Genomic DNA, 26549 nt, shown 5'->3' on the forward strand with positions numbered 1-26549 from the left:
CTGCTGGACTCATCTCAGCCGCACTTAAAATACAAACCCATCTATTAAAACAACATTAAAACGAACACTGGGTTACGGCCTGTGCATTAGTGTGTGTGTGTGTGTGTGTGTGTGTGCTGGTGTCTGCATATGTAATCAATCATGTGAAGACTTGGACAGTGGGACATGGTTGCTGCATTAGCATCATCTCGATGGCTTTAAAGTGCACAGTGAAGGAGAGGGAAGATGAAAGAAGAGTAGAGGAGAGAGGGAAGAAATGAGAGGAGAGTTAATGAGGTGTCGGGTGAAGATCGTGTCATTGAGTCCAATCACCATCTTCCTGGATCACTGCAGCTACATGGAAAAACTACTGCAGATATCAAGGGATCAAGGACTTAACGACGCTGAGTTAAATGAGCTGAGTTCAGAAAATTATGAGAGCCGCGCTGGTTGGATACGCTGTGCTGAAGATGCTGCTCACAGTGTATGATAGGACTCAGAAATGTGAAAAAAAAATACATTACATTTTGATTTTAAAAGTAAGGAAAGATGTTTGGATTAGCTGAGCAGCTAATCAGATTAGCATGTTAGCAACAAAACTTAGCATCACAGAGAAACTGTGATAATGCTGCAAAACCCCAGACCTGTCTTCCAGTTGCACTATAGTGTAATTATAACATGTTCATGCAGGGTGAAAGCCATCCTTTAACAGTAAGAATGTAAACTTAGCATAATAAGTATGGAAATTTGTCTTTGTTTCATCACTTCTTTGCTGTAACAATGCTTCATGGCAATACATCTTATACCATTGGAAAGCCTGTTTGTTTTTCCTTTAAATGGAGCCACATTTGTCATGAAAGTGCATTTGTGGTTTAAGCAGCAGAGTTGAGTATGTGGGTCAAACCCATGTAAAACCTGCCAAACCCTCTGCCAATGCTAAACAGCTTTTTGGTGAGACGGCGTGGGGCGGCATCTCCTTGTCATCATTGGAGGAAATGTCCGTGCAGAGAGTTGTTGAGATGCGACAAAACAACTAGTGGTGAGCAGATATCTCCACTCTTAAGGATCAAACAGCGTCTATCAAATTCTCCGTTCCAGAGGGCGGGATTCATTCAAAAACTATCCTCAAGAGTTAAGGAGTGGTGAGGATGGTGGTGCCTGCATGCTGTCCTGGGCGCGACCAGACTGCACTCAGAGGGACTAACACAACCACACTGGCTGATTAATGATAAATGCTGGTTGATGAATGCCTTCTCACAGCAGAGCATGACCAAGCTGGTGACCAGCACTGGGAGGAGGCTGTTGTGGTTGTTTCAGTTCTCCCATTCACTACAGATGCCTCTGCTTGTTAACTAAATAAATTACTAAATGGCCAATCTGTTTTGTTTCTTCAGAAGTCATATGTCCAGTCCAATAATAGACAACATGCAGAGAGGATTTGGCAAGTTTTTCACGGGCGCAACCTAGAAAATCAAATCTACTGCTCAACCTACACGTGCGTTTTCCCGACAATTGTGGCACCACCGTAAAGGAAAATAACCAGAAGTATGGTTACTACATAGAAATAACACAACAAAAATGACTCAAGACAAGCTCCCTTACTTTTTGCACTAAATTTCTAAGTTTATTTCTGTGTTTTTCAAAAATTGAACGCTATTCAGTTAAAAAAAAGTTTTATATTTATGTGTGTTGCTGATTAAATGAAATACGAATCAGCAGATTGGCAACTTTTTATGTGTGAGGACGCTACTGTTGATTGGGTGGTGGTGCCGGTGTGAATCTCTCAGCTTGTGAAATATGAATCCAGACTTTGAGGGGAGCTCTAGCTGTTTTTTCATACTTGAAAATTATAACATTTAAGTTTAAATTAACTAAAACATGAAAGCAACCTGCTGCTGTTTCATCCCCATGAACAAACAATTTTATTTGTTCATTAAACTGAACGTTCTGTTTAGTTCTTTTAGTAGTTAAAAGTGATTTACGAATAAAATAAGTTATTTAATTACATGTGACAATCTTTAAATTTTATGTGTGATTTAATTTAATTTTATAGTATGTGTAAATTTTATATTATAACCTAATTGCATTGGCTGTAGTTCTGGTCTCCATTTAAACTAGATGATTTGTGAAATATGACAGATTGTGATCCCTTATCAAGTCCAAATAACTCTGAGCAGCTGTTAGATGATGTTTAATGGAGCCCGATTAAATTTCCTTACAATAGACCATGACTGCAAAGTTACTTTAAATTGTTAGGTTGTCATGGGTACAACGCTTTGGTACAAGAAACGGCGGCTCCATTTTATATACCAAAAACTCAGGCCAAGGTCACTTTGTGTCCTTATTTTTTTTAAATTACCATGAAGATTCTTAGTTACACATTCGATATGAAAGATTTTTCTTCCTCTTTTAATATAATTGATGCATTTGTAAGTTGTTATCACTGCTCCCCCCCCCCCCCCCCCCAGTTTATATAATGTCCCAAAAACCTTTTAAAACAAAGTTATATCATTCACAAGTCATCTACATACATCCCAATATGGTCTGCTCAGATATACTACAGATTTTTCCAACCAAAGCTCGGTTTCTTTGGACGAAGGGGGCATTATTGCAGGCTATTGATTAACACAATGAGAACAGTGCAGCCTAGCATTTATGTGGTTGTTAACGACTAAAGTTAAAACACAGCAGTACAAAATGCTCAGCCCATAAAGCCTGAAAGAAGGCATTAAAAAGTAATGGTATCTTTGTTTGCTGCGGATTTCCAGTAGTTAAAATGATCATTACATAGCAAACCAACTTCCTGAAGAAAAGTCAAACGGAGACCACATCCTGAGAACAATCATCTGATTCTCCAATGGTTTTTATAAGTCTAAAAGTATTTACTGTTTTGGGAACAAATCAACAACTTCTCCACTGAAACCACTGCAATAAAACTTACTTGAATAGAATATTTTTCATAAGAAAAGCTTAAATAGATAATATGATGAGAAAATGAAGGCAGAATTGAGAATTTGTGTGATGTTTACTGATGTGCCTTTGATTATATAATTTCCATATGTGTGTGCTTGAGGACAAAAGAGTAGAAAATGAAGAAATGAATGATGGATAAAACATGTAAAATAAAAATCAACGTTAAAGCACAGCTGAAATGTACATTAATATCAAGAAAAGCACTAAAAACACTAGATGTGAGCGTTTTTATACTCTTACTTCATCTCAAGGACCTCCTCCAGGTGCTTCCGCCTCTCGGCTCGCAGGGCAGTCAGATGACCTTCCTTCTCAGCCAATGAGAGCTGGGTTGATGACAGCTTAGCTTTCATCACCTCCAGTTCCTGTTTCACCTTCTCCATGGCAACCAGCAGGTCTTCAACCTGACCCAGGCACATAAACATACATTTAATATTTTCTTCCTTTTATTTAGACCTGTTTAACTGAGACTCTCTGAGTGCTACTCTAGTTTTTAAAGGTTTGACTAATAACTCAGTTTCTGCTGGACATGCTCCACTGCAGAACATCAAGCAGGTACAACTCCCTACTCCCTGTTTTCTTTTTTTTCTCCGACTTGTTTCTCCTTCTCCCTCACTTTTCTCATACATATTTTATCTCGGCCTGCTCCTTTCACTGGCTGTATATCACTGTGTCAGTTTAATGTGTGTGAGGTCAGTCTGTATTGCTTAAGGCCAGACAACGATTCGGCTAACATCCAAAGAAAGAAAAAAGTAAGAGGGAAGAAAGAAAACCAGCCAACAGAAGAGGTGAACAATTAAAAAAAGGAAAGATTTTAAATGAATCTTCAGACACTGCGTTGAAAAAAAAAGGCTTTATTTCAAGTAAAACAAAAAAATCTAAACAAAGTGAGGAAAGTGATCTTAGCCACTTTTGCTCAAACATTTTATTATTATTTTGTCTTTGATCACTCGGCCCTGGAACCAACACAATTTGGTTGTAATGCTCAGAATAGACTCCCATGACACATACACCTATTATATTACTAATTATAATATAAATGAATATTAATCTGTGGTTTCTGATATTATTTGGGGGTGAATTTACATTACAATGCACAACTTGACAATAAATTAACAAGGAACTTTAAAAAATAAGTTTGAATTCATAGTGGATTACCTCCTATTCACTCAGAGGGTCAAATTTAGAGATTCTGGCTCAAACATATACATAGATTCACCAAATCCCTTTAATAGATTGCATAGAAAGCCTTTTAATTTGATGAGGCCAGGGCCTTTACAAGTTTTTTTCTTAGTTGACTGCAGCCGGTACTTTCTCTTTGCAAGAATACACAGAGTCTGTTTGGAAGTAGTAGCTGGGCTGACCAATCGTCAGAAGAAGCCTGCAGAACCCATTGAAGATCTAAGACTTGTTCATAGAACCAATCTGCAAGGAAAGTCTGCGTTTTTTCTGCAGCTATTTTATAAATACTGTCATAAAGAAATTACAAAACAGGCGTCTGATGTAAGACGTCAGAGAAATGTGAAACAGAAACGAGACAAAAAGAACCTGATATTTTCTTCGTGGTCTGATTGATGCAAAGTCCTTGCTAGTGCAAAAATACTCAAACGTTTAAGCTGTCGAGACAACCGGAGGCAAAACAAAGATGATTTGAGGTTAAGTTCACATCCAAATGTTCATTAAAATAGAACCATAAGCAGACGGATAAAAGGAAGAATGAACTGAAAACAGAAGTACCACCTGATAATGGAAAAGCAAGAAAGGTGAGTGTGTTATGTGATGATTCTTTGTTACCTTTGACCACCTAAATCCGCTTGTGGTGAACTCATGAATTGGAATGTGAGACAGCTGCATTCAAATGACAGAGAAAAAGAGAAATGTGAGAAGAAGGAGTGATTGCAGCGAGGGGAAGAGAGGAATACAAAGATGTGAAGCGCAATTAAAGAAAAAGGCTCGGGAAAGGCCTCGACATGCAGAGCCAAAGAAGAAGATAGGTTTAAAGAAAAACCAAAGAGGATAAAGAAAGCTGAGTAAAGAAAAATTTGACAAAACGCGTTACAAGAGAGGATGAGGGATAAATACAGAGCGCACAATAAAATACAGAGGTGATAAATACAAGCAGCATTGATCAAGAGATTTAGGAAAAAGAGGGAGAAAAAGGATGGAAAAGGTGACACAGAAGAACAATAATAGTGAGAGTGAGAAGGAGGTGGAGGCAATACGGGCCAAGTATGGGAACAGAGACACTGGAAAGAAGCAAAAAGCGTTTGAAAATATATTTCATGTTAAATTTTCAAACTGTTCCAGACTCTTTTTTTTTGTTGGTCCCAGTTTTGAAGTAGAAATACCAAAATATACTATGAACCCATGTATGTAAATGGTAAAAAGCTTGTACTTGTATAGTGCTTTATCAAGTCCAAGAACCCCAAAGCACTTTACACTACATTCAGTCATTTATTCACACACTGACGGTGGTGAGCTACATTGTAGCCACAGCTGCCATGGGGCTGCTATACAATCGGCAACACTGGGCCCCTACCACCACCACCAAGCAAAGTGTCTTGCTCTAGGACACAACAACTGAGACGATCAGAGTGGGGCTTCGAACCAGCAACTCATTGATTAGACGATGAACTCCCAAGCTAGTGTGCCACTGTTGCATGTATGTATGTGTGCGTTTATGAACGTATGAATGGATGGATTGATGGCAAACGTAGGATTGGGTGGATAATTGAAAGATGACGAATTGATGGTTAAAGGATGGATAGATGGCTGGATGGCGAATAGAAGGTTGGGTGGATGGACAGACAGATGGATGGAAGGATGGACAGATGAATGGATGGATGGATGAGTTGCAAGGATGAATAGAAAGATGATGGATGACAAAAGGATCGTGTGGCTGAATTGTTAAAGGATGGATGGACGGATGGAAGGACAGATGGCAAAAGGAGAGTTGCAAGGATGAATAAAAAGATAATGGATGGAAGGATGGTTAAAGGACAAATGGACGGATTGATGGACAGACGGACAGATTGATGGATGGATGGATAGATGGATGGGTGGCAAAAGGAGAATTGCATGGGTGAATAAAAAGATGATGGATGGAAGGATGGTTAAAAGACGGATTAATGGATGGTTAAAGGATGGATTAATGGATGGTTAAAGGATGGATGGACAGACGGATGGATGGATGGATGGATGGATGGATGGATGGATGGATGGATGGATGGATGGATGGATGGATGGATGGATGGATGGATGGGTGTCTAAAGAAGAGCTGCATGGATGAATAAAAAGATGATGGATGGAAGAATGCTTAAAGGACGAATGAATGGATGGTTAAAGGATGGATGGACAAATGGATGGATGATAGAAGGATGGATGGATAAATGGATGACTGGCTAAAGGAGAGCTGCATGGATGAATAAAAAGATGATGGATGGAAGGATGCTTAAAGGACGAATGAATGGATGGTTAAAGGATGGATGGACAAATGGATGGATGATAGAAGGATGGATGGATAAATGGATGACTGGCTAAAGGAGAGCTGCATGGATGAATAAAAAGATGATGGATGGAAGGATGATTAAAGAATGGATGAATGGATGGTTAAAGGATGGATTGACAGACGGATGGATGAGTGGCTAAAGGAGAGCTGCATGGATGAATAAAACGATGATGGATGGAAGCGGCTCTGTAACTTGAATCGACTCCAGGCGCTCCCAGACAGCGTGGGCACCGTGCGGCCTTTAGCGCTGTGGATGTTTGTGTTCAAGAATAATTTCAGGTTTATTTTAGGATCAAAACAAGATGAACCGCAGGATAAAGTGCACCGGGTTCAAGAACGACAATTCTCGGCTTAACAGAAACCGGGGAAGCAGAGGAGGGGAATGTCTGCCTCCAGTTTGAGACAGATGGAGCGTGTCACGCTGCTGGCTCTCTGCTGTGTCACACACACACGCACACCTTTCTGCACAGATCACACATACAGTAGTGACTCACGTCTAGCTGCAAAAAGCTTGCTTTATTTTCATGTGGTTCTGGTCAAATGCTTTTGACAGGCAAATCAGGTCTATGGGACAGCACATGCACGTGCTGACAGTAAGGGTTGAGCATAAAAGCCGTCTGCGAACCAGTTTTGAGTCAGAGTGTGTTTATAAGTGGGTCCAGTTTGGCATCATTTGCATGTGGGAAGCCTTTGAACCGGGCCGGCCTCATTAAGGGAGGAAATTGTCTTCCCCTGTCATCGTTTTATAAATCATTATGTGAAAGGTTAATTGCGCTGACGCAGTTGTATAAAAAGGAACTGAAAAATATTTATTTATGATTTACTTGTGCCCACAGAGACTTTGAGTTTCCAGGTCAAAATCCAAAGCTGGTTTCCATCTGGCTTCTGCTAAATGTGATATTGTGAGCGCTCAGTGCTGAGTTTAACCAGCAGGTCGCCCTTCTTTTGGCCATATTTGTCCGTTTGGGCTTGAAAAAAAAAAAGTGTCCTCTGTCCTGTGTGCGAGCGCTACATAACACACACGTGTGTACGCTTGCTGAAAGGTTGAGCTACAGTTGTTGATGTTGGGAGAGGACTGCACTGGGTGTTTGGCTGACATCTCCACTCATTCACCACAAGCTGACATCTCTGCTCCTTCCTCTTTCACTGGAGCGTTTGGAAACGGGGGGCCTCGCTCTGCCCTTAATGGCCCCTGGTCTCCCTAATTAAAGTTGCGCTCGCAGCTTTTTGATGCCTTTCAAAACTTTCCAGCCTAAATAACGCGACAGCTCGACAATCACCGTCTGCAGACGTCAACCATGGGAAATGAGGACTTCAGTATGGTGGAACTTCTGTACTTTGATCCTCCATTACAACTTCATAAAAACCCTTCAAATTGTCCACTCTTTCACTATATAGAGAGATTGCTGTTTGTAATTGTATTTAAAAAGACGTCACTGGTGTTCGTTTAAATTCTGAGCATGTTTATAATTACTTGATTGAAGACTTAAGGCACCTAATTGGTACTAAAAAGGGATACAATGACATCACCTGAGTACTTATTGCTAAAGCGACAAACCGACCTAGAAGTAAAAGTATTAATAAAAAACATAATGGAGTGCTCATTTCTGCAGTATAAGCACAGAAAACGTAAATTTTTAAAGGTATATGTTTTTTGTGAACTTAGCATTGCGATATAATTACAGCTGTAATTAAACAAACAAACGGATGGCAGGTTTTTCAGGTAGAGAGCAGGATTCGTGGTCAATTACAGCGACTTGTCCAGGTCCAGTTCCTGTGGGTTCCTTTGTGATCTCTTGAACGGGCCACCATTGCAATCTTGGAGTAATTTTAGTAAATTCCTTTAAAGAGAAAAAAAAACAACAACCTAAAAACCTCATTGGCCTTCATCGAAAACGCCTTTGATGGTAGTTGGCCTTTTTAGTTATGCTGCTATAAGCTTAGGCTGCAGGAGGACATCAGGGTCTATTTTTCTCACTCTGCTGAGTTCTCCTACTGTTCCCCAATTTTGCATTGTTTGTCATTTACAACTTTAAACCTTTTGTTCTCTGTCTTTTTCTCTTCATACTGTGGGTACACCTGGTCTGGCTTTCTGTTAACTGTGACATCATCCAGGGAAGACAGATCAGCCAACATTACCATCTAACATAGAAAGGATTCCTGGATCAATGTGTGCTTTTCTGCTTTTTGTGTCTCTGCTCTGTCTTCTGTAACCCCAGTCAGTCGAGGCAGATGACCGTTCACACTGAGCCCGGTTCTGCTGGAGGTTTTCCCTTCCTGTTAAAGGGGAGTTTTCCTCTCCACTGTTGTTTCATGCTTGCTCAGTATGAGGGATTGCTGCAAAGCCATTGACAATGCAGACGACTGTCCCTGTAGCTCTAAATGCTGCTTGTCGAGACTTGATGCAACCTGCTGGGTTTCCTTAGACAGAAAACTTTTTGACCAATCTGTATAATTTGATTGAATTTGACTTTGACTGAGAGAGAAGTGGTATTTAAAGTATATGTACTGTATGAGGATTCAGTTAATTAATTTGTAATTTCCTCCTTTAATGTTAAATATACTGACAGAAGTCAAGTACGCCCATCAAAACTGCTGTTTCTTGTTGGTTGCATCATGACATCCAAAAGGCAATCCAACCTGTCAAGTGCATCATTTTAAACATGTTTTCTTGTTGTATTTGATGTTTTTGAAACATGACTGGAATTCGAAACGCCGCCTTTGATCTTTTTTTTTCTTCTTCCGAGGACGAAAATGTTTTGTACGCCGTGCTTCACCTTCACACGTCCGTGCGACTGCCTCCCCTCTGCCCGTCGAGTCTTTAATTATCTGTCCTTCCTCTACTTCGTCTGTCTGCGTGAAACGTCTTCTGCCGCGCCGCTCATTAGCACCCGCCACGGAGGAGGGTGTGAGCAGACATACCTCAGGAGTAAAACATCTGTTTTCATGCCTGCCTTTACGCGTCTCCTCAGAAGCCGTCCGGTAAGTAAAGGCCGGAGCAGACGGCAGACGTTTAGAGGCAGTAATAACAACAGAGTCCAGCCGGTTGTGCCAACAGCTACAGCAGCCCGTGTTTTCTCAGTGCAGCTTTCGTCCTGAGCCCACGGTGTTTTTTAACCCCCTCCACTTGTCAGAACCCATCCAGCCAGTGAGGAACATTTCCCCCATCTCTACAGCCTCGTTAAGTCACCGCCGCTCCGGGGAGCGAAACACACAAACACACTCCCCGCGGTCTGAGGTCGCGTCCGCCAAACCCTGCCCTTCTGAGCCGCCCTTTTACCGCCGCTGTGAGCTCTCCCACTGTCTCCATTTAGACGAACTGCATTACGACTTAAAGCGGTTGCCGCACACTCCATTTAAAAAAACGTGGCTGGCTGCGTTTTTTGCCGGTAGAAGGGGACAAATTGTGAGCTGTTCTTTAAATAGGTGTATGTGTTTACCTCGGCTCTAAATGAAGAGTGACTGGGCAAACAACTGAGGGGGCTCAGTTGGGAGCGGGCGTGCTCGTTGCCGCTCCCACTTTTAACGCGGACGACTTTAAGATCGTCACAGAGCGTTTTTGTTTCAATAAGCACGGTTCGGATGTGCTAAACGCAGCCGAATAAAAAGATGGACGGAGTTTAAGGGAAACGTTTGGGGTAGAACTTGGGTCACACGTTTACCATTCAGGGAAAGCTCATGCATGGTAGCAGTGGTGCACAGCGCGCACGTTACCTGCTTCTCAGCGTGCGAGCGTGCCTGCTCCTCCTGGGCCAACACCACCTCTCTCTCTGCTGTGATCTGAACGCTTTCCCTCAGCGCCTCCTCCAGCTCCTCGATGCGCTCCTCCTTCTGACGGAGGGAGTCCTGCAGAGAGAAAGGGTGGAATAATCTGAGTCAGGGGTTCCCGAACCTTTCAGCCTGCGACCTCCAAAATAACAGTGCCAGAGTTTCTGGGAAATTCTAAGACTAAAGTTGAAAAATTATGAGAATAAAGTAATGTTTTGTAAGAACTAACAAAAAAAGTTAAAATGAGGCATGTGGAGCATCTTTCAAAGTTATACTTCAACATCGGTTTCACAATTAAGGGGTTAGGGTTAGCTAAATCTTTTTTTGCACATCAGCATCAAATCATCTCACGACCCTAAGTGATCATTGTGTAGTTGTTGCCGTTACAGATGCTAAAATCCACCGTTAACCTGTTAACAACGGGCCTTCCTTCATGATTTATTTTGTTAGACTACATTTTTGAGAGTTTTAATCATCTTATTGGCAAATGTGCTCTGTTTCGTCTGCTGAGAGTTAACGCTCACCACCAAATTAGTCTCTTGCACAGCAGAACTGAGCTTTGGGGGCAGATGCAATGAAATCTGATTTTGAAGTTGATAAGTGACATTTCTGCCATTTACGAAACCTGCCTTAAAGAAAGTAAAACAGGATTAATATATGTCTTAGACTACAAAATGTATGAACACCCCTAAGAAATTTTGTCAAACTCAAGTCTCTCTCGGGCAACTCTCATTGCTCAGAGCTTCCCCACACGTTAACTACAAACTCTGCTCTGGTATCAGCTAAGTTAGAGATGCTTAATTGTTTAAACACACAATTCGCTGCCTCTGGATCCACATTTCATGCTGTCTCTGACCGTCAACCTCTTACTTCCTCCATGAATCCCTGCTCAACAGAAACCCCTTCTGATTTCCCCATCTGTCTGTCAGAGAGGTTTATAGGGCACTGAAGGGTCTTAATCCTAATAAATCTGTGAGACCAGATAACTTTTACTCTTGTTTTTTTGTCATATTTTATTAGCTTATTTAATTTTAAACAAATGTTTATCATTATTTGTTTAATTTTTTTTGTTGTGGTTTATTTTATCAAAACAGGTCTCTCTTATAAACGAGATCTTGGATATCAATACAAAAAAAGGTTAAATAAATAAAATAAAGACAGAAGTGTTGAGAAAATGTTTTTATCTACCTAAATACTGGCTCTTAAATCATGCTTAACTTACATCCCCCTCAATACTCATAGAAGGCACCCTCAGTAAAAATCAGTAAGGAACCCTAGAATAAATAAATTACTTCTTGAAGTTATAGTTTACTCCTAAGTTAGTGGTATAAACAGATGGGCTTCAAATATGACTTTACAACCAGGATCATTTCTCGTGGCTACTATTGAAAACCAGAAGGACTAGAGAACATGCATCCAAGTAAGGCAGATGTCTACTGAAGAATAAATCAAGAACTTGTCCCCACTGGCTCATGTCTACAGCTAGAGATATAATTATCCTACCGATATGCATAGAGAGGAGGACGTTATGGGAGGTGACGATATTCCAAAAGACTATTGTTGGAAAAGAACAACAAAAACATCTTTGGGTCAGTAACTCTTCCCAATAACCATCTGATGCTATCTGTCTAAACGACTTGCTTGGAAAGAGAGCTTTTCTGTCCGACCGTCACAAATGTAAACATGTAGAGTTTGCTAAATGCAACGGGGACTTTAAGTGGAACTTTGGTCTAATGGGACTAACATTTCGATTTTCTGCGACAAACCCTCCAGGGGGGCCTGCGGTAAATCAAAGCCTTAGGGGTGTCCAGATACCAGTTTTTTCCAGACCGAGTACAAGTATGAGTACTTCAGTTTAGATACTTGCTGATTCCAAGCACCGATACTGAGTACTTAATTAATTGGTACTTATACATCACAAATAACTTACCAATATCATTGACCATTGAAAACGATTGATCATAAAGAGCAATGAACTGGGTTAGAGATTCAGTTACCTTCTCTCCTTTTTCTTTTGGAGGGTCAGCAAACAACCTCTACCAGTATCGGTATCGGGACACCACTACAAAGCAAGAATGTGTAAAACTAAAACTGATGCCCACTGTTAGGTACAGTGGAAGCTCTGTGGGAATAACTCAGAGGAGCCCATTATTAACAAACTAAGATTTTTAGAATAGACCTCAACAACTTTTATAAAACAAATATTGCCAATATTTTCCCATTAGTGCCCCATTTAGGTGTCTGCTTCATAGGCACAGAGCAGACAGCATGTTAGCACAATTATACTGGTATTATATTCATCAATGCAAACCCTCGCCATAAAATCAACTTTTATGGATTTAGAAACTAAAGGATCATAGGTTAGACCTAAACACTGACAGCTTGTACTGACTTGTGCTTGTAACATTCCCATTGGTTAGTCCATCCAGGTTTCAGTATGCAGGTACAGCAGACAAAAAAAGGAAAGTGTTGTAGATAAACAAGCTGTAATTCAACAGCATACTGACCCACCGAATCTTAATGAAAGCTCTATGCATGCAATTATCATCTAGAACCATCTCAATCTAGCAGAGATTAACCAAATAGGAACCCGACTGACCTTTAAATGTGTAATTTCTACCTACACCAAAACATTATGGAAATGAATGGTCAATAGCAGCTGAGGATACTCCACCCTGGTGCCGAATGAGTTGTTTTTCACCAGAGGGAGGCATTCGGTTGAGTTGGTGGTCCTTCAGCGGGGCTCGAGAGACGTTCATGTTTACACTGCTACAAGAAAGCGACCATAATATGCACTAAGGACCACCTCTGACTGTGGTCCAAAGGACTGGAACTCAAAGAATCCAAAATGTGTCCTGGGTACGTTCACACGGGCAATTAAGAGATTTCGGGCCAACTTTGATCGGCTCGCCCAGGATACATGTTATTGCCAGATGTGCACAGGGCCAAAGTGTACCTCAGGTGGAAGGGAATTAGCTGTAAAACAGGACACATTATGGTGTGTGGATTTTTCCCCTTCCTTTCGGGTGTGTGATGGAGCTTTATGAGCATGTGAAGCATCTGCAGGGGTAAAGAGCACAACTTCCAGAACAAAGAGAGTTATAGTTAAAGAACACTTATATGGTATGATTTCACCAGGTCTTAGAAAAATGTCTGGGACACGGTTTGGATAAAACAAAACAGGATTATGGTTCAACTACACTGTTCTCTAGAGGACTTTTTCTTTAGATTTGATTTAGGGGATTTAGGTAAATACTTCTCTCCTATCTGAAGAAGACGGTCAATTCAAATAATGGAAATCTCACATATAATTGAATCCATTTATTTTCTAAAAACTTAGAATCACTTATTTCTATTCATTTTAGCCCTAATCCCAATTTGGACAAGATGTCCTTCATGAAATATGAAACATTTTATCCTGTGCCAAGATATAACAACACCCAAATTTACAGAATGCAAAAGCATGAAAAGATGCAAAAGCAATATATAGCACAAGGAAAGCTTGGTCGTCTCTGTTCCAGCGGGTGGGTAACACTAAAATAATGTAACACCCTCCTTTGGTGTGGTCCCCGTTCACACTGCAGTGAACCAAAGTCCCTGGACAATGTCACGCAGTTACCACAGCAGGTCTCTGGGCGCCATCACAAGAAGCTGCCCACTGCGAGCAGCAGCCGAGGCAGGGAGCTATCAAGCAAGTCGCTCTGTCTACATGAGAGGAACGCTGCAGAAGAGCAAAAAAGATAGCGAGCCAAGAGACAACGATGTTCTGGTTTGTTCGCATGGACCCGAGGAGAGCTACTGTATTGGAAAAATGTAAGTGTTCAGATCACATATACGTTCTCCCTTTGGGTACTTTTTCTTCCTCTGTTATCTAGATAGTGCGCTTGCTTTCCGACTGTAGACAAACCACAGCCGGTTCACTTACCAGTGAACAGACGCTCACGTTTTTTATTAGCTTGGTTTCAGTTTTGAGTTCAGATGAGCTTCCACACCAGCTCAAACGAAGCAGATCTGGCAACAGTGGCGAAAGCGCTTAAAAAGTAGGCAAAAGTCTTCACTACACTTTAGACAAATTGGTATTGTCTGGAACCCTGGGTAAAAAAAAATAAAAACTATCTCCATAAAGCTTTTCAGCAGAAGGACGCCTGAAATAATGTCCTGGAAGATGGCTGTGTTGACTGCAGACTACAGAAACCCAGTGGACCAACACCAGCAGATGACATGGCACCTCAAACCATCATTGACTCTATGCGAACTTTCCACTGGACATCAACAGATGTGGATTTTGTGCTTCTGCACTCGTCCTCCGGGACCTTGATTTCCAAATGAAATGCAAATTTGACTTTCATCTGAAATAAGGAATTTGGACCAATGAGCAACAATCCAGCTTTATTTTTCTAAGCTTAGGTTAAACACTTGTAGACCATGTGTGAGATTCGACTGTGCGTAACAACTCTCCAGCCTCAGTCCACTTGGGAAGCTATCCACAAATTCCTGCTACACAATCCTCTCAAGGCTGTGGTTATTGTTGTGAGTGGCACAATTGTTCGGAACACACTTTTTCCTTCCACTCAACTTTTCCTTCCACTCAACTTTTTCATACAGCACTCTGTGAACCACTGGCTTCTCCAGCAATGACATTTTGTGGCCTCCCCTCCTTGTAAAGGGTGTCGATGACTTCTGGACACCTGTCAAGTCAGTAGTCTTTCCCATGATTTTGTCCCCTACTGACCCAGACTGAAAAAACATTATCTGGAGTCTATAATAATCAAAATTAAAAGAAATAAACACTTGAAATATTTAACTCTATGTGTGATGAATCTACAAGTTTCACTTTCTGAAAAAAAAGTGACAAAAATCTTGAACTTTTTCTATCTATTCTATTTTTTCTAAGATGTACCTGTAAACGTGACACTATTGGTTTGGAATTTACATATTAAAGCCATTTACATACAACGCACATAAAAATGACTCATCATTTTTTATTCCTCACCGTCTCATATTAAATCCAGAGGTGGGTAGAGTAGCCAAAAAACTGCACTCAAACAACAGCAGCACCATTTCAACATATTTTTACTCAAGTAAGTAGTCAGCCAAGAAATTAGTCAAGTAAGAGTACAAAAGTATCCAGTAAGAATGTTACTGAAGTACCGAGTAACTAATCATAACAGCTGATGATTTAATATTTAAAAATTATGTATTTTAAACATAAAAGATGCACTAAAGACAAAAACACTTTTCTAAATCACTTCTTTTCAACATAAAACTTGAGCAATATTTAAAGCAGTTAATGTATACACAGTAAGTTAGTACAGTGCAAAGTACTTCCAATGACTACATCTGCTGTTCACTGCACATTCGTTTGACCTCCAAATGGCTCAATGAGCTCAGCAGATAGAAAATAACATTAAAATAACAAACCTCATGTACAAATAAGAAGTTTTACTTCATAACATGAAGTTTAGGTTTTTGTCTCTCTGGTGCATTGCTGGTCAAAACGAGTGTGTTCTTTATTCATGAAGTTACTCGCTGTAAGTAGAATAGCCAGACATTGTACTCAAGTAAGTATAACAATACTTGATAAATAATATGACTCAAGTAAAAGCAGAAAGTACAGTGCAGTAAAACTACTCCTAAAAGTACATTTTATTCAAAAAGTTACGCAAGTAAATGTAACTGATTAAATGTAACGAGTTACTACCCAGCTTTGATTAAATCACACTAAACCTTTCCTGTTTCAGGTCAGTTAGGTTTACCAATGGTTCGATGGATTATTCTGGTATTTAGTGAGAAGAAATAACTTTGGGAATCCTAATTGACATAAAACAGGGAAACCCTATAATCCTCAAAAACTATTGAGTGCTATACCTTCTGATCTCTAATTAGCATTAGAGGATTCTGATCACACACACACACAGAGCTTAGTAAAAATCACCACATGGAGTTCCCATAAGTCCGCAATTAAAAAAAAAACGTTTTACTTTTCTTCTTGCAGAGGAGTTGACTTTGCAGGGTGAATTACATCTGAATGAATAAACGATGGGGACAGGGAGGAAGACGTGACAATGAGGCATTACAGTGGCCATGAGAAAACCTCCAGAACCTCTCCGGCACATGTGATGAGAGTCTGAATCCCCAATGAGCCAGCATTACTTGGTGTCTAACTATGCAGAGTACGGTGGAAGTCATTTGGAACAAAGCCGGCTCTTATTGCGTCGAATTAAATTTACAGTCCTGTTCTGTTACCGTCTGCAGGGTTGTTTAGGTTACGCATACTGGCTCGGAACCGACACACACACACACACACACACACACACACGTTATGGTTGTAACCGCTGCGGTCTCATGTGTCTCAGTGACTCACGTCGACTCATCCTCCGACCACATACACACACACTGCAAAATGACAGCGTCCTAACTACTTAAACCAAATCAACCATAGCTAAAGGGTGCATAAGCTTGTTCACACAAAACACACACACACACACACACACACCCACTGACAGTTTTCATCTGTCTATAATCAGCGAGCCAGTGAGGTTAGCAATTACTGGAAGAGAAGAGCGAGGACGAGGAGGAAAACAGGCTGAAGGATGTCAGGGGAAGCCGGAAAGAAATTTAAGGTGAAAGGGCGAAGTTAAATGAAAAGAGGCAAAAGAAAACCTATTATCTGCAGCTATATGAAGAAAACCGCCCACAAAATCCTCACGTCGCGTACGACTCTCATCTCGGGTGACTTGATGCACCAAGCAAACAATTAGGAGATGCTCTCTGACCACAAAGAAGCTTTTTAAAACCCAAAAGCATTCATTTCACTTGGTCCTTTAATCACCCCTCTCATTTTTCTACTCATCACTTCCCCTCTTCTCCATCCTCCATCGGCTCCCCCCGTGCCAATTATCCACCTTGGCTTACCCTACTCACATGTTCTCAGCCGAGAGCTGCAGCGTGTGAGAGTGAGTGTGTTTGACATTGCCTCGGGCTGCTCTGTATCACGTTATGACAACATGGTGTTGTTGAAGCAGAAGTTACTAAAAGGACACGGAGAGAAACTTTCCTCCGCCATCCTAGAGCGCCCTGCCTCGGTTTTGCTTCTTTACCTTTATTTGCTGGGAGCTTTCGTTGAGGTTGTCCTCCCTCTTCTTAGCCTCCTCCATCAGCTGGGCATTTCTGTTCTTTTCCAGCTGCTCCTTGTGTTTCAGGTTGGCCACCTTCTTCGACTGGTCCTTGATTTGCCTGCAGAAAATAAATCACAGGAAGATTTTTGTTTTTACGTCATCTGTGTGTTCATCAGACATGTTTCTTTTGTTGTTGATGATATTGAAAGTCACATCACCGTAGCAAACGTACAGTAGACTAAATAATAGCTCCCAATATGAACTATTATTTCAAACTTCGCCAAGACCAGAGCCTCTATCAATTTCTTCTGTTTAGCTTTTTGAGTCAGAGTTATAAATATTTTAAAGTGATCTTGCAGCAAAGCACTCCATGTTTTGTTATACAAAGTTGTTTTCTTTGTACAGCTGCAAAGACTTTCACATTCAAACTGGCTTTTCAGTTATGATTATTATAGCTGTGCTAAGCATTTAGAAGATTTCAAAGTAACCTGCGGATCATTCAGACCTAGAATGAGATAACCACAATTAGCTTTAAAAAAAAACACACAGAAAAGCTTGTTGCGCATTTACATTCAGCCCTGTTTACTCTGATATGCCTGAAACTCCAGTACAACTCATTGCCTTTAGAAGCCATCCAGTTGTTAAGAGTCCACCTGTTGTCTGTCGCTACATGCATGCTCAGTATGAGGGATTGCTGCAAAGCCATCAACTATGTTTTTTTCTGTCTCAGCTCTGTCTTCTCTAACCCCCAGTCGGTCAAGGCAGGTGACCGTTCACACTGAGCCCGGTTCTGCTGGAGGTGTTCCTTCCTGTTAAAGGGGAGTTTTCCTCTCCACTGTCGCTTCATGCACGCTCAGTATGAGGGATTGCTGCAAAGCCATGGACAATGCAGACTGTCCACTGTGGCTCTACGCTCTTTCAGGAGGAGTGAATGCTGCTTGGAGAGACTTGATGCAACCTGCTGGGTTTCCTTAGATAGGAAACTTTTTGACCTATCTGTTTGGATGATTTCATTGAATCTGACTTTGTAAAGTGCCTTGAGATGACGTATGTTGTGAATTGCCACAATATGAATAAAATTTAATTGATCCAATATTAGTATAAATCCAGCTGTTCTGCAAATTAGTCATGAAGACCAAGGGGCACAGCAGACTAGTCACCCAGGGAGAACGTTGTGGGGATGTCTAAAGCAGGGTTAGGTTGTTAAACAATATCCAAGTTGCCATATACACTACAGCATGCAAAAGTAGAACTTCTACAATTTTTTCATTTGTGTCTAATTCTTCTTCGTTCATTTTGCTGATTGCAAAAGAGTTATGTTTTAAAGTCCGTTTGTTGCATTTGGGTAAGCCTTCACAAACTCTCTGATGACACGAAACAAACGCAGGAGATGGTCTGAAGGCCACGCCCACACGACTGAGTGTTTACGGTGAGCATAAATGGGCCTCAACTATGGAGGAGCTGGAGAGACCCACAGTTCTGGTGGGAGAGTGTGCAGTGGATAAATCTGGTAGGGCAGCCTGAAGAAATTCCCCTTTTATCTAGTCAGATGAGACAAAATGAAGCTTTTTGGTTTACATCCCAAATGCTATGAATGGCTGAATAACACAGCACACCAACGTGAAAACAGGGTGATGAGCTCCAGGCTACAAATTGATGCTTACGCTCCCTATCCGATTGGACTGAGGTGGAACTATTATGCAAAGGGTAGACAGAAATGCGAGCTCCTAACTTTGCTCAGCTAGAGAGGAGTTGGTAAAGAAAGTACCACAAGACTCTGAGATGCAATTGCATGTAGTTAACGGTGGTTCTACGCAGAATCGATTCAGTAGGACAGAATAAAAAGGCATGCCACACTTATCAGATCTGTACTTGTAAAAGAAAAAAGAAAAAAAACAGTACCTTGCATAATTTTCTTACCACTTCACAATTCTGAACTATTTTGTGTTGATCTTATGAAATCCTGATAGCATACATTGAAGGCTGTTGGTGTATCGTGACACGACTTGGAACATTTTGAGGGTTATGAAAAAATTTTTTTGCAAGGATCCACTGTAATAAAACTGTTGCTCAAATGAAGACGCACTGATTTACCGCTCTAAAATAAGGTCTAGAAATTATAACTGTACAGCAGAATACTGTGCAACGCAACGCTCCCCTAAATACCCCCGGGCCGATATAATGTCAAGATCGCTAAAAGGAATTTGGTGAAAAGCTATGAATCAACGACGGGATGACATTTTTGATGTCTGCACAGCGGGTAGCAGGAGGGTCTTGTCACACAGGGATTACTGGGTGTCGGGAAGCGGGGGTTTTAAATCATTATCGGGAAAATGAAGGAGAACGTTAGGAGCAGTAAAAGAGCGGCTAGAGTAGAAAGTTATTCCTTGTGGGAGCCGCCGACTTTGCAAGATGGAGAAAGAGTTTAATCCATGTGTAAGACGCCTGGAAACCATTGTGGCTGTGTCACAGCGCTATCAGATAACGGGGCAGCTTTTCTTGATCAGGACCTCTCATGCGTTCCAGACATGTACACAGGCACAAATGTGGAAAAAGTAAAAGCTTAATAACATCCACTGAATTATAACACAAAGGAGAATCCAAGGAATGTGTAAGTGTACTCTCAGGAAAAAAAAAAAAAAAAAACACTGATACGCATGACAAAGACACTAAACTGCAGGCTAGGTAGTTCCTACCTTAACAATGAGTCTATTATTAAAGTCTGACTGTACACTGGAAATGTTCATACATACATGTCCATCTTGTAACTTTTTACAGATTCATCAATAAAAGGTTTTTCCAGCAGCAGCAGCAGCAAAGCATTCAGACATAGATAATCCTTTTTAAACACTGTGGGATAAGTTCACAAAGCACGATTCATCTCCGCACCTGATTCCTGAAGCCGATTTCACCAACACACCCAGGCAAACGTGCAACAGGCGGGAGCAATTTACGTACAGTATATCTATATCTAGCAATCGGCTAACGCGATACACCATGAGGAAAGCTTTGCGTCGTGACAAGATGGAGCCACTCCTCACATCTGTTAGAAAAACATCTTATTATATCGAGGACGACTCGTGTTTGACGTGCCGTCGCCACACAGATATGTGAAAGTGGAGGTTTTCGAATGTAAAGCTGCAGATTGTGAAAGACTGCGTCACGACTGAACCCTTTAGCTGAGTCATTTAAACATAAAAGCATTTAGTGAAGCTGGAAATGTACCAGATTGGACCGATATTACATGTAGTCTAAACAATTATTGGCAGTAAAACCAAGCTGAGCGTTGGGCACATTTGATGCTGGCTGGAATGAACTTAAATATGGGAACTTTTTTTTTTTTTTACCAAATGCCTTCGGATACTGTTTCAGATTTAAACCATTGTGCAAACTCTACTTTGTGCACATACAGCATGCACAAATGGCTTCATAAATTTGCGCCGGTAGGTTTCGTTGCAGAGAGTGTAAACAGGTCCGTCAAGCCTCAACATATCCCAGCTTTACTCTCCGCCATAAGCCCTATTTGCTTTTAGTTTACTCAGCTTAGTGCAAAGCATAAAAAGATGAATATATTCAAATATATAACTATTTTATTACAAGCCTTTGCTTTCATCTTCCATGTCTGTGTAAGCCATAAACTACCTTCTAAAGTTACTCAGAGTAACAAGAGTAATCCATCAAGTGGCTTTTACATCAATATCACTGCCAGAAAAGATGAGAAATGATATTGGCAAAAAAGGGTAGCATAAAAATTCTGTTTGCTAAAAGGTCCAAGGGGCCTATTTCCAAACTGTCCTGAGATATCTGGGAGAAGAGAAATTGAAATGGAGAGACGCAGCCAAAACCGCTCCGCAGCACCTGCATGTTCAAAGCTCACAACATTATCCTCAGCCTTTGTATGTGTGTGTGTGTGTGTGTGTGTGTATTTAAGTTTCTTACTTATAGGTCTGCGTTTAGAAGAGCCACGCGTTGCTCTTGTGTTTACGTCCAAACGGAGTTTGAATGTTAAGCAAGAAGGCAGATGAGGTAAGTGAGCGTCCTCGTTTGTTATTTTGTTCCCGTTGTTAGGCTATGATTTTAGCTTCCATGTACAGTAACTGTGGGCTACGGTTATTTCAATATTTGGGGTTCAGTTTTGTGCTGTACGTCCTCTCTGTGTGTAACAGGTCATAAACAGGCAGGAATGTTCCTATTGGAGGATTTCCAGGAAGCCCCAAACATCTGGTTGGATCTCAGAGGTTTTCTAACTCCACGCTACGTTTGCTGTGCATATATATATATTTCCGAGTGTATATACAAGTGGAAAACAATTTTCCGATTGACTCCACACTCTCTTATACGCTCTTTCTGCTTTAACATTTATTTTTCCTTACTTTTTAAGGACAATAAACATTTGTTCAAATATTTAACTATTTCTGGCATCTCCTCCCAAAGGTTCTTTCTCCCTTGAATTAGCTCTTCTGACACTTTTTAAAGCTGTTTTTTGGGAAATAATTGCATGAAGTATGACTTTAAAAGGAATGCGAGAAGACAAATTCACAGTTTTCACTTCCTTTCACCCCAGATGCAACATTACTCTTTCCTTTGAATGCACTAGACAGACATTAGACTAAAATATCGATCTTTCTCCTCTGCTTTAACCTTCATAATCTTTTGCGTCAATCATCCTTTTCACTTTGCTCTGTCTCCAACCTCGATAAAACCTGAGCCCCATATTATTCATACCCCTGGCAGGTTGAGGTTGAAAGTAATCTTTTACCATTACCATTTTTTTGCCATCTGACTGGAAGTGATAATTATATTGTGGGTTGGCTCAGATAGCAAGGAGGCCCATTCTCACTAATGATGCACCAATCAGTCGGCCAGTGACTGAACCCGTCCAGTTTTCCCTCTGTTGGCCCTAACTAGGGAGATGCAGGTCGAAAACGAAACATTTTTCCCTGTTCATTAAAAATGCATTAAAAGTAAAAACTGCCACAATCCCAAACGGTCTGTTCTGGTGTTCTGAGTAACAATCAGGGTAAGAATATATACTTGATAAACTGGATTCAAAACGCTTACTTCTAATAGGAAAGCTGCAGTATTCGGTTTTCCTTTCACAGCCATTATTTATTATGTTTGATTGTTTAATTAATACAAAGCTCACCAAAACGAGTTTGTATGTTTAATTATACTGGAAAAAGGGAACAGAACTGGACAAAGTTGGCCAAAGGGGTCACGGTGTATGGTTTTGTCCTGGATGATAACATTTCAGGCCTCAAACAATACACCAAGAGGGGTGTAAGGAAAGCATTTCGCACTACTATTTTCTAATAAGGTAGTTAAACATGCCAACAGGGATTTATTGGTCCCATTAGACACCAAATACACGCCACCAGACACTTGAGTGATGGCCCACCAGGTGAGGGCATGGGCGTAGCAGAAACAAAGCACAGCCCTGGACTTTCCTCCTGGATCTGTGCCATTTGTCTAAAGGGATAAAAGTTCAAATGAATACCTTATTCCTGCAACTTTTATTCACTTTATTGTGCACAGCAGCCATATAAAACAGGACTTCTGACTTTAGGGTTCATTGCATTGAATTTTTTTTTTTTTTCTGCAGAGGAAGTTATAGACATCAACTACTGATGATGTGAAAGCATTGATGTACTACGCTTAGTAGCTATTACATGTCTGAGGTATGTCTTGCATCATTCTATAAATTAAATCCTTAATTTATTATTTATAATCTCTGAACTTCCTGTTGCATTCTATTATGTTATATATTGTAACAGACGTGTTGATCCCTAGTCCTATTTTTATTGTACGTAATAGACCAAACAGAATTTTCAATACTTACAAACAAACAAGAAAAAATCCTGAATATGAAAATATTAGTTTTCATTTAACACTTTACTGGTGAGCGTAAACTTTCCCTGGAGCCGTTTCAGGCAGCACAAGCTAACCTATAAAAGCCAATGGCCCCCGCTCAGCTGCGGCCCACTGCCATTCAAAGTTGTTTAAATATGTAAAATATCGCCTCCTTTCTTCCTGCAAAACAACCGAAGCTGATCGGCGGAGGAACCGGAATTACCGGAGAGTTTCTCTAACCGCGATGCTGTAAACACGACATGGAAACCTGCACACACAGAAGCAAAAAAGCAAACAAGCATGGTTAAACATTCCCTGAGACACGCCGCGAGTTTCTCCCGGTCGGACCACACACAAAAAAACCGAACGCACGCATAACACAACACAAACACCCCAAATCTATTTGCCAGGATTCACACAGATGTAAGCACACACTGTACAAACAAGACGGCATCCTCTGTAAATACATATCATGCGCTAAGATTAACCCACACTGGTGTACTTGTTAACAGCATCTTGATTTTGGGATTTTTTTTAAAACCCCTCCAAAACACACATAAAACACTTTTGGACTAGCTGCAAATATATACAGAAACGTAAAAAAAAGACTAAACTTCATCTGAACTTCTTGCAGCAAAATATACTGATTATTGCTTTTAATTAGAAGGAAAACACACATGCAATCTGAGAAATTTAAGCAAACTTTCCAACCTCCCTCATTAGCATCCTGCTCACACTCGGGGAGCCACATAAAGGTGATATTAATATTACATTTGGACTCCTGTATAAATATTTGATCAAAAAATGCTTGTGGGCCTCATGCATGTTTACTGCTAGTAGTTTGCCCAAAATTAACATCAAACATTTCCTTTTAACCGCGAGGAACTCAGTATACTTCTTTGAAAAAAAAAATAAAAATAAACAGGAAATATAAATTTCGTTTTCTCGTCCTTCAAAGAAAGATGAAAAACTGATTGAAAACATAATTCAAAACATAACGGCTATGTCTTGCCAATAATCAATCGTGATAGTAAACCGTATGATAAAAGGCTGATGTTTTATTAAAGCTAAAGAAATAAAAACTTGGCTTTATAAACTGATTAATAACTGGAGAAAATGCCTCAGAAGGGGATGAGAAGTAAATAAATTATTAAGGTAAAAAAAAAGGCTTTTATTGGCACCCTTGGTAAAGATGAGGAAAAAGCCTTAAAAATAAATTCATCTTTTATTGTAGTAGCGTAAACTCACACTTACAATAACAAACTAGTCTTTGGTTGCAATACATTTGCTCAGGAGTTATGATAAATAACTATTTTTTTAAGACTTTTGTGGCACTAGCAAACTTTATTCATTAGTAGCTGGACAGGAAGAAGGGCAGAAAGAAAGGGCCGAGGCTCGCACCCAGGACAGCTGCCTCCAGAACTGCAGCCTCCATATGTGGTGCTCCTGCTGTGAGCCATTTGACACCCCTAACTAACCGTTTTAACTAAATAATTCATTGGCACCCCCAGCAACCCCTTCGGAATGAATAGTAGTAATTAAACTAATGAAAGTTTAAAACAACTGTAACTGTGACGGACAAGGCTGAATGAGGACCCGGGTTTACCTTGCCACCAAGCACAGCGGGAAGCACGGTAATGGAGGCAAATAAAATAGTAAAATCACCAGGGTTTACGGTTAGAGCGGCGAAGATTGGCATGTTTTGATCAACAAGTCCACATTCAGAAAGCTTGAGTTGTTCTTCACTTAAAACAAAGAGACGTGAACTCTAAATAAATGACACTAAAGTATTTTTAACTACATGCAAAAAAAAAAAGATGGTAGCAACAACCAGAATAAATTGTAGTGCAGATTTTTATTTTAACCCAACAAAAGCTCCTTTATAGCGTTTAAGAGCGCGAGTGAATTTAATGAGATAAATATCAGCAGGTTTCAGCACTTTCGTGTTTCGCCTAATTCGCCAAATGCCTTCTCAGATGTGTTCCTCTGTAAGCGTGCAAAACACAACACAAAGCAAACCCAAAAAAACATGCAATATGCTTTGTTTGTGATAGCGTGAGTGCGCCTGTGCTTGCTGTTGCCCAATAGCTGACAAATCCACGCACAACCTCGACACCCAGGACCTCCGCTAGATCAAACACACAAGCAAGCGCACAAACAAAAAGAAACCCTGCATCTCCGTTTTAAGTGCTGGAAACTTTGATGTCAGACGTTTGCAGAGTTCCTCAGCTCAGATCAAAACAAGAAATAAAAAATACAGAAGAGGTGTGGGGGGGGGGAGTCTCTGTCGTCTACCAGACAGTGAGGTAGTACCAACTTTTTCGTTTGTTTTCCCTCTTTCTAAAGCAGAATCACAAAGCTGCAGAAAAGCAGCAATGAAAAGGCAGACAAGATGCCAGGGGATTCGTGGCTTCAGAAGTTAAGGAAAAAAGAAACAGCAAAGGTAGAGCTGGTGCTGAGGAGATTTTACAACACATCTGAGCGCACAAAACACTCAGACCAGCGGATTTACGCAAAAAACCCAAAGGAACCAGTGCTTATTATGTGGTCTATCGCAATTTGTAAGTCAGAAAGTTTATGTGATTTTGATATCTCTGTTAAAAAGGAGCCTATTCAGATATCGCACACTGAAATCTCATTAGAGTGGCGACCTCTGGAGAGCAGATAGAAGTACCTAAAAGTCAAAGGAAGTTTTTATCTTTTAACTGTAAAAGATGCAGTTAAACTAAAGTATTTCTACAAATATAAGTAACAGTATGTCATCAATAAATCATGAAAATGCATATAATGCACACCAGTTCACTTAGACAAACAGTAGCTGTGCATTTCTGGCGAGGACGAGCTGAACGTATGGAACAAGTAAGCAGATGGAGTCTATCTTACCACCTTTCATTTCAAGTGAACTCTTGGCTATCAGCTTAAGAAAGGGCATTTCAAACTTGCATCATTAAGTATTGCCCCTTATTAAATTCAGTACAACGAATTTAAGCCAACCCATTCACAAAATGCGATGATTTTCCAACAACTTTAAGGGTAACAGGGAAGTATACTGGTCCAAATACTAACTCTATTCAGTTAAACTATACAGTTATAGATTTTTTTTTTTTATCAGATTATACTAATTTCCAAAATTGTTTGGCATGTCTATATATGAAAAATAAGGAGAAGTTGTCTTTAAGTGCAAAAAATAAATATGTAAATAAGCTGAATTTAATAAATCAAAAGGCTATGTATCCATTAGCTGTTAGACTGGACAAAAATTACTTGTTTTGGCTTCAATTTAGCTGAGAAATTTAGCAACTTAAATTAGCTTTTTTTTATTCATTCAAAAAGTCTAATCATACAAAATAAATACT

The 26549-nt window shown here is 40.3% G+C and overlaps 1 protein-coding gene across 1 annotated transcript in view; it reads right to left on the reverse strand.

Moving 5' to 3' along the window:
* LOC105915870 (ELKS/Rab6-interacting/CAST family member 1) overlaps positions 1 to 26549 on the reverse strand; it is a 217104-nt gene that overhangs the window by 108176 nt on the left and 82379 nt on the right. Inside the window, exons 16-18 of the mRNA XM_036148963.1 lie at positions 17326 to 17461; positions 10172 to 10303; positions 3193 to 3353 (exon numbers count right to left, since the gene is read on the reverse strand). Of these exons, the coding sequence (XP_036004856.1) occupies positions 3193 to 3353; positions 10172 to 10303; positions 17326 to 17461 (429 nt within the window). The remainder of the gene's footprint in view (positions 1 to 3192; positions 3354 to 10171; positions 10304 to 17325; positions 17462 to 26549) is intronic.

This window comes from Fundulus heteroclitus, chromosome 17, assembly GCF_011125445.2.
Source record: "Fundulus heteroclitus isolate FHET01 chromosome 17, MU-UCD_Fhet_4.1, whole genome shotgun sequence".
In the NCBI taxonomy this organism is placed as follows: domain Eukaryota; kingdom Metazoa; phylum Chordata; class Actinopteri; order Cyprinodontiformes; family Fundulidae; genus Fundulus; species Fundulus heteroclitus.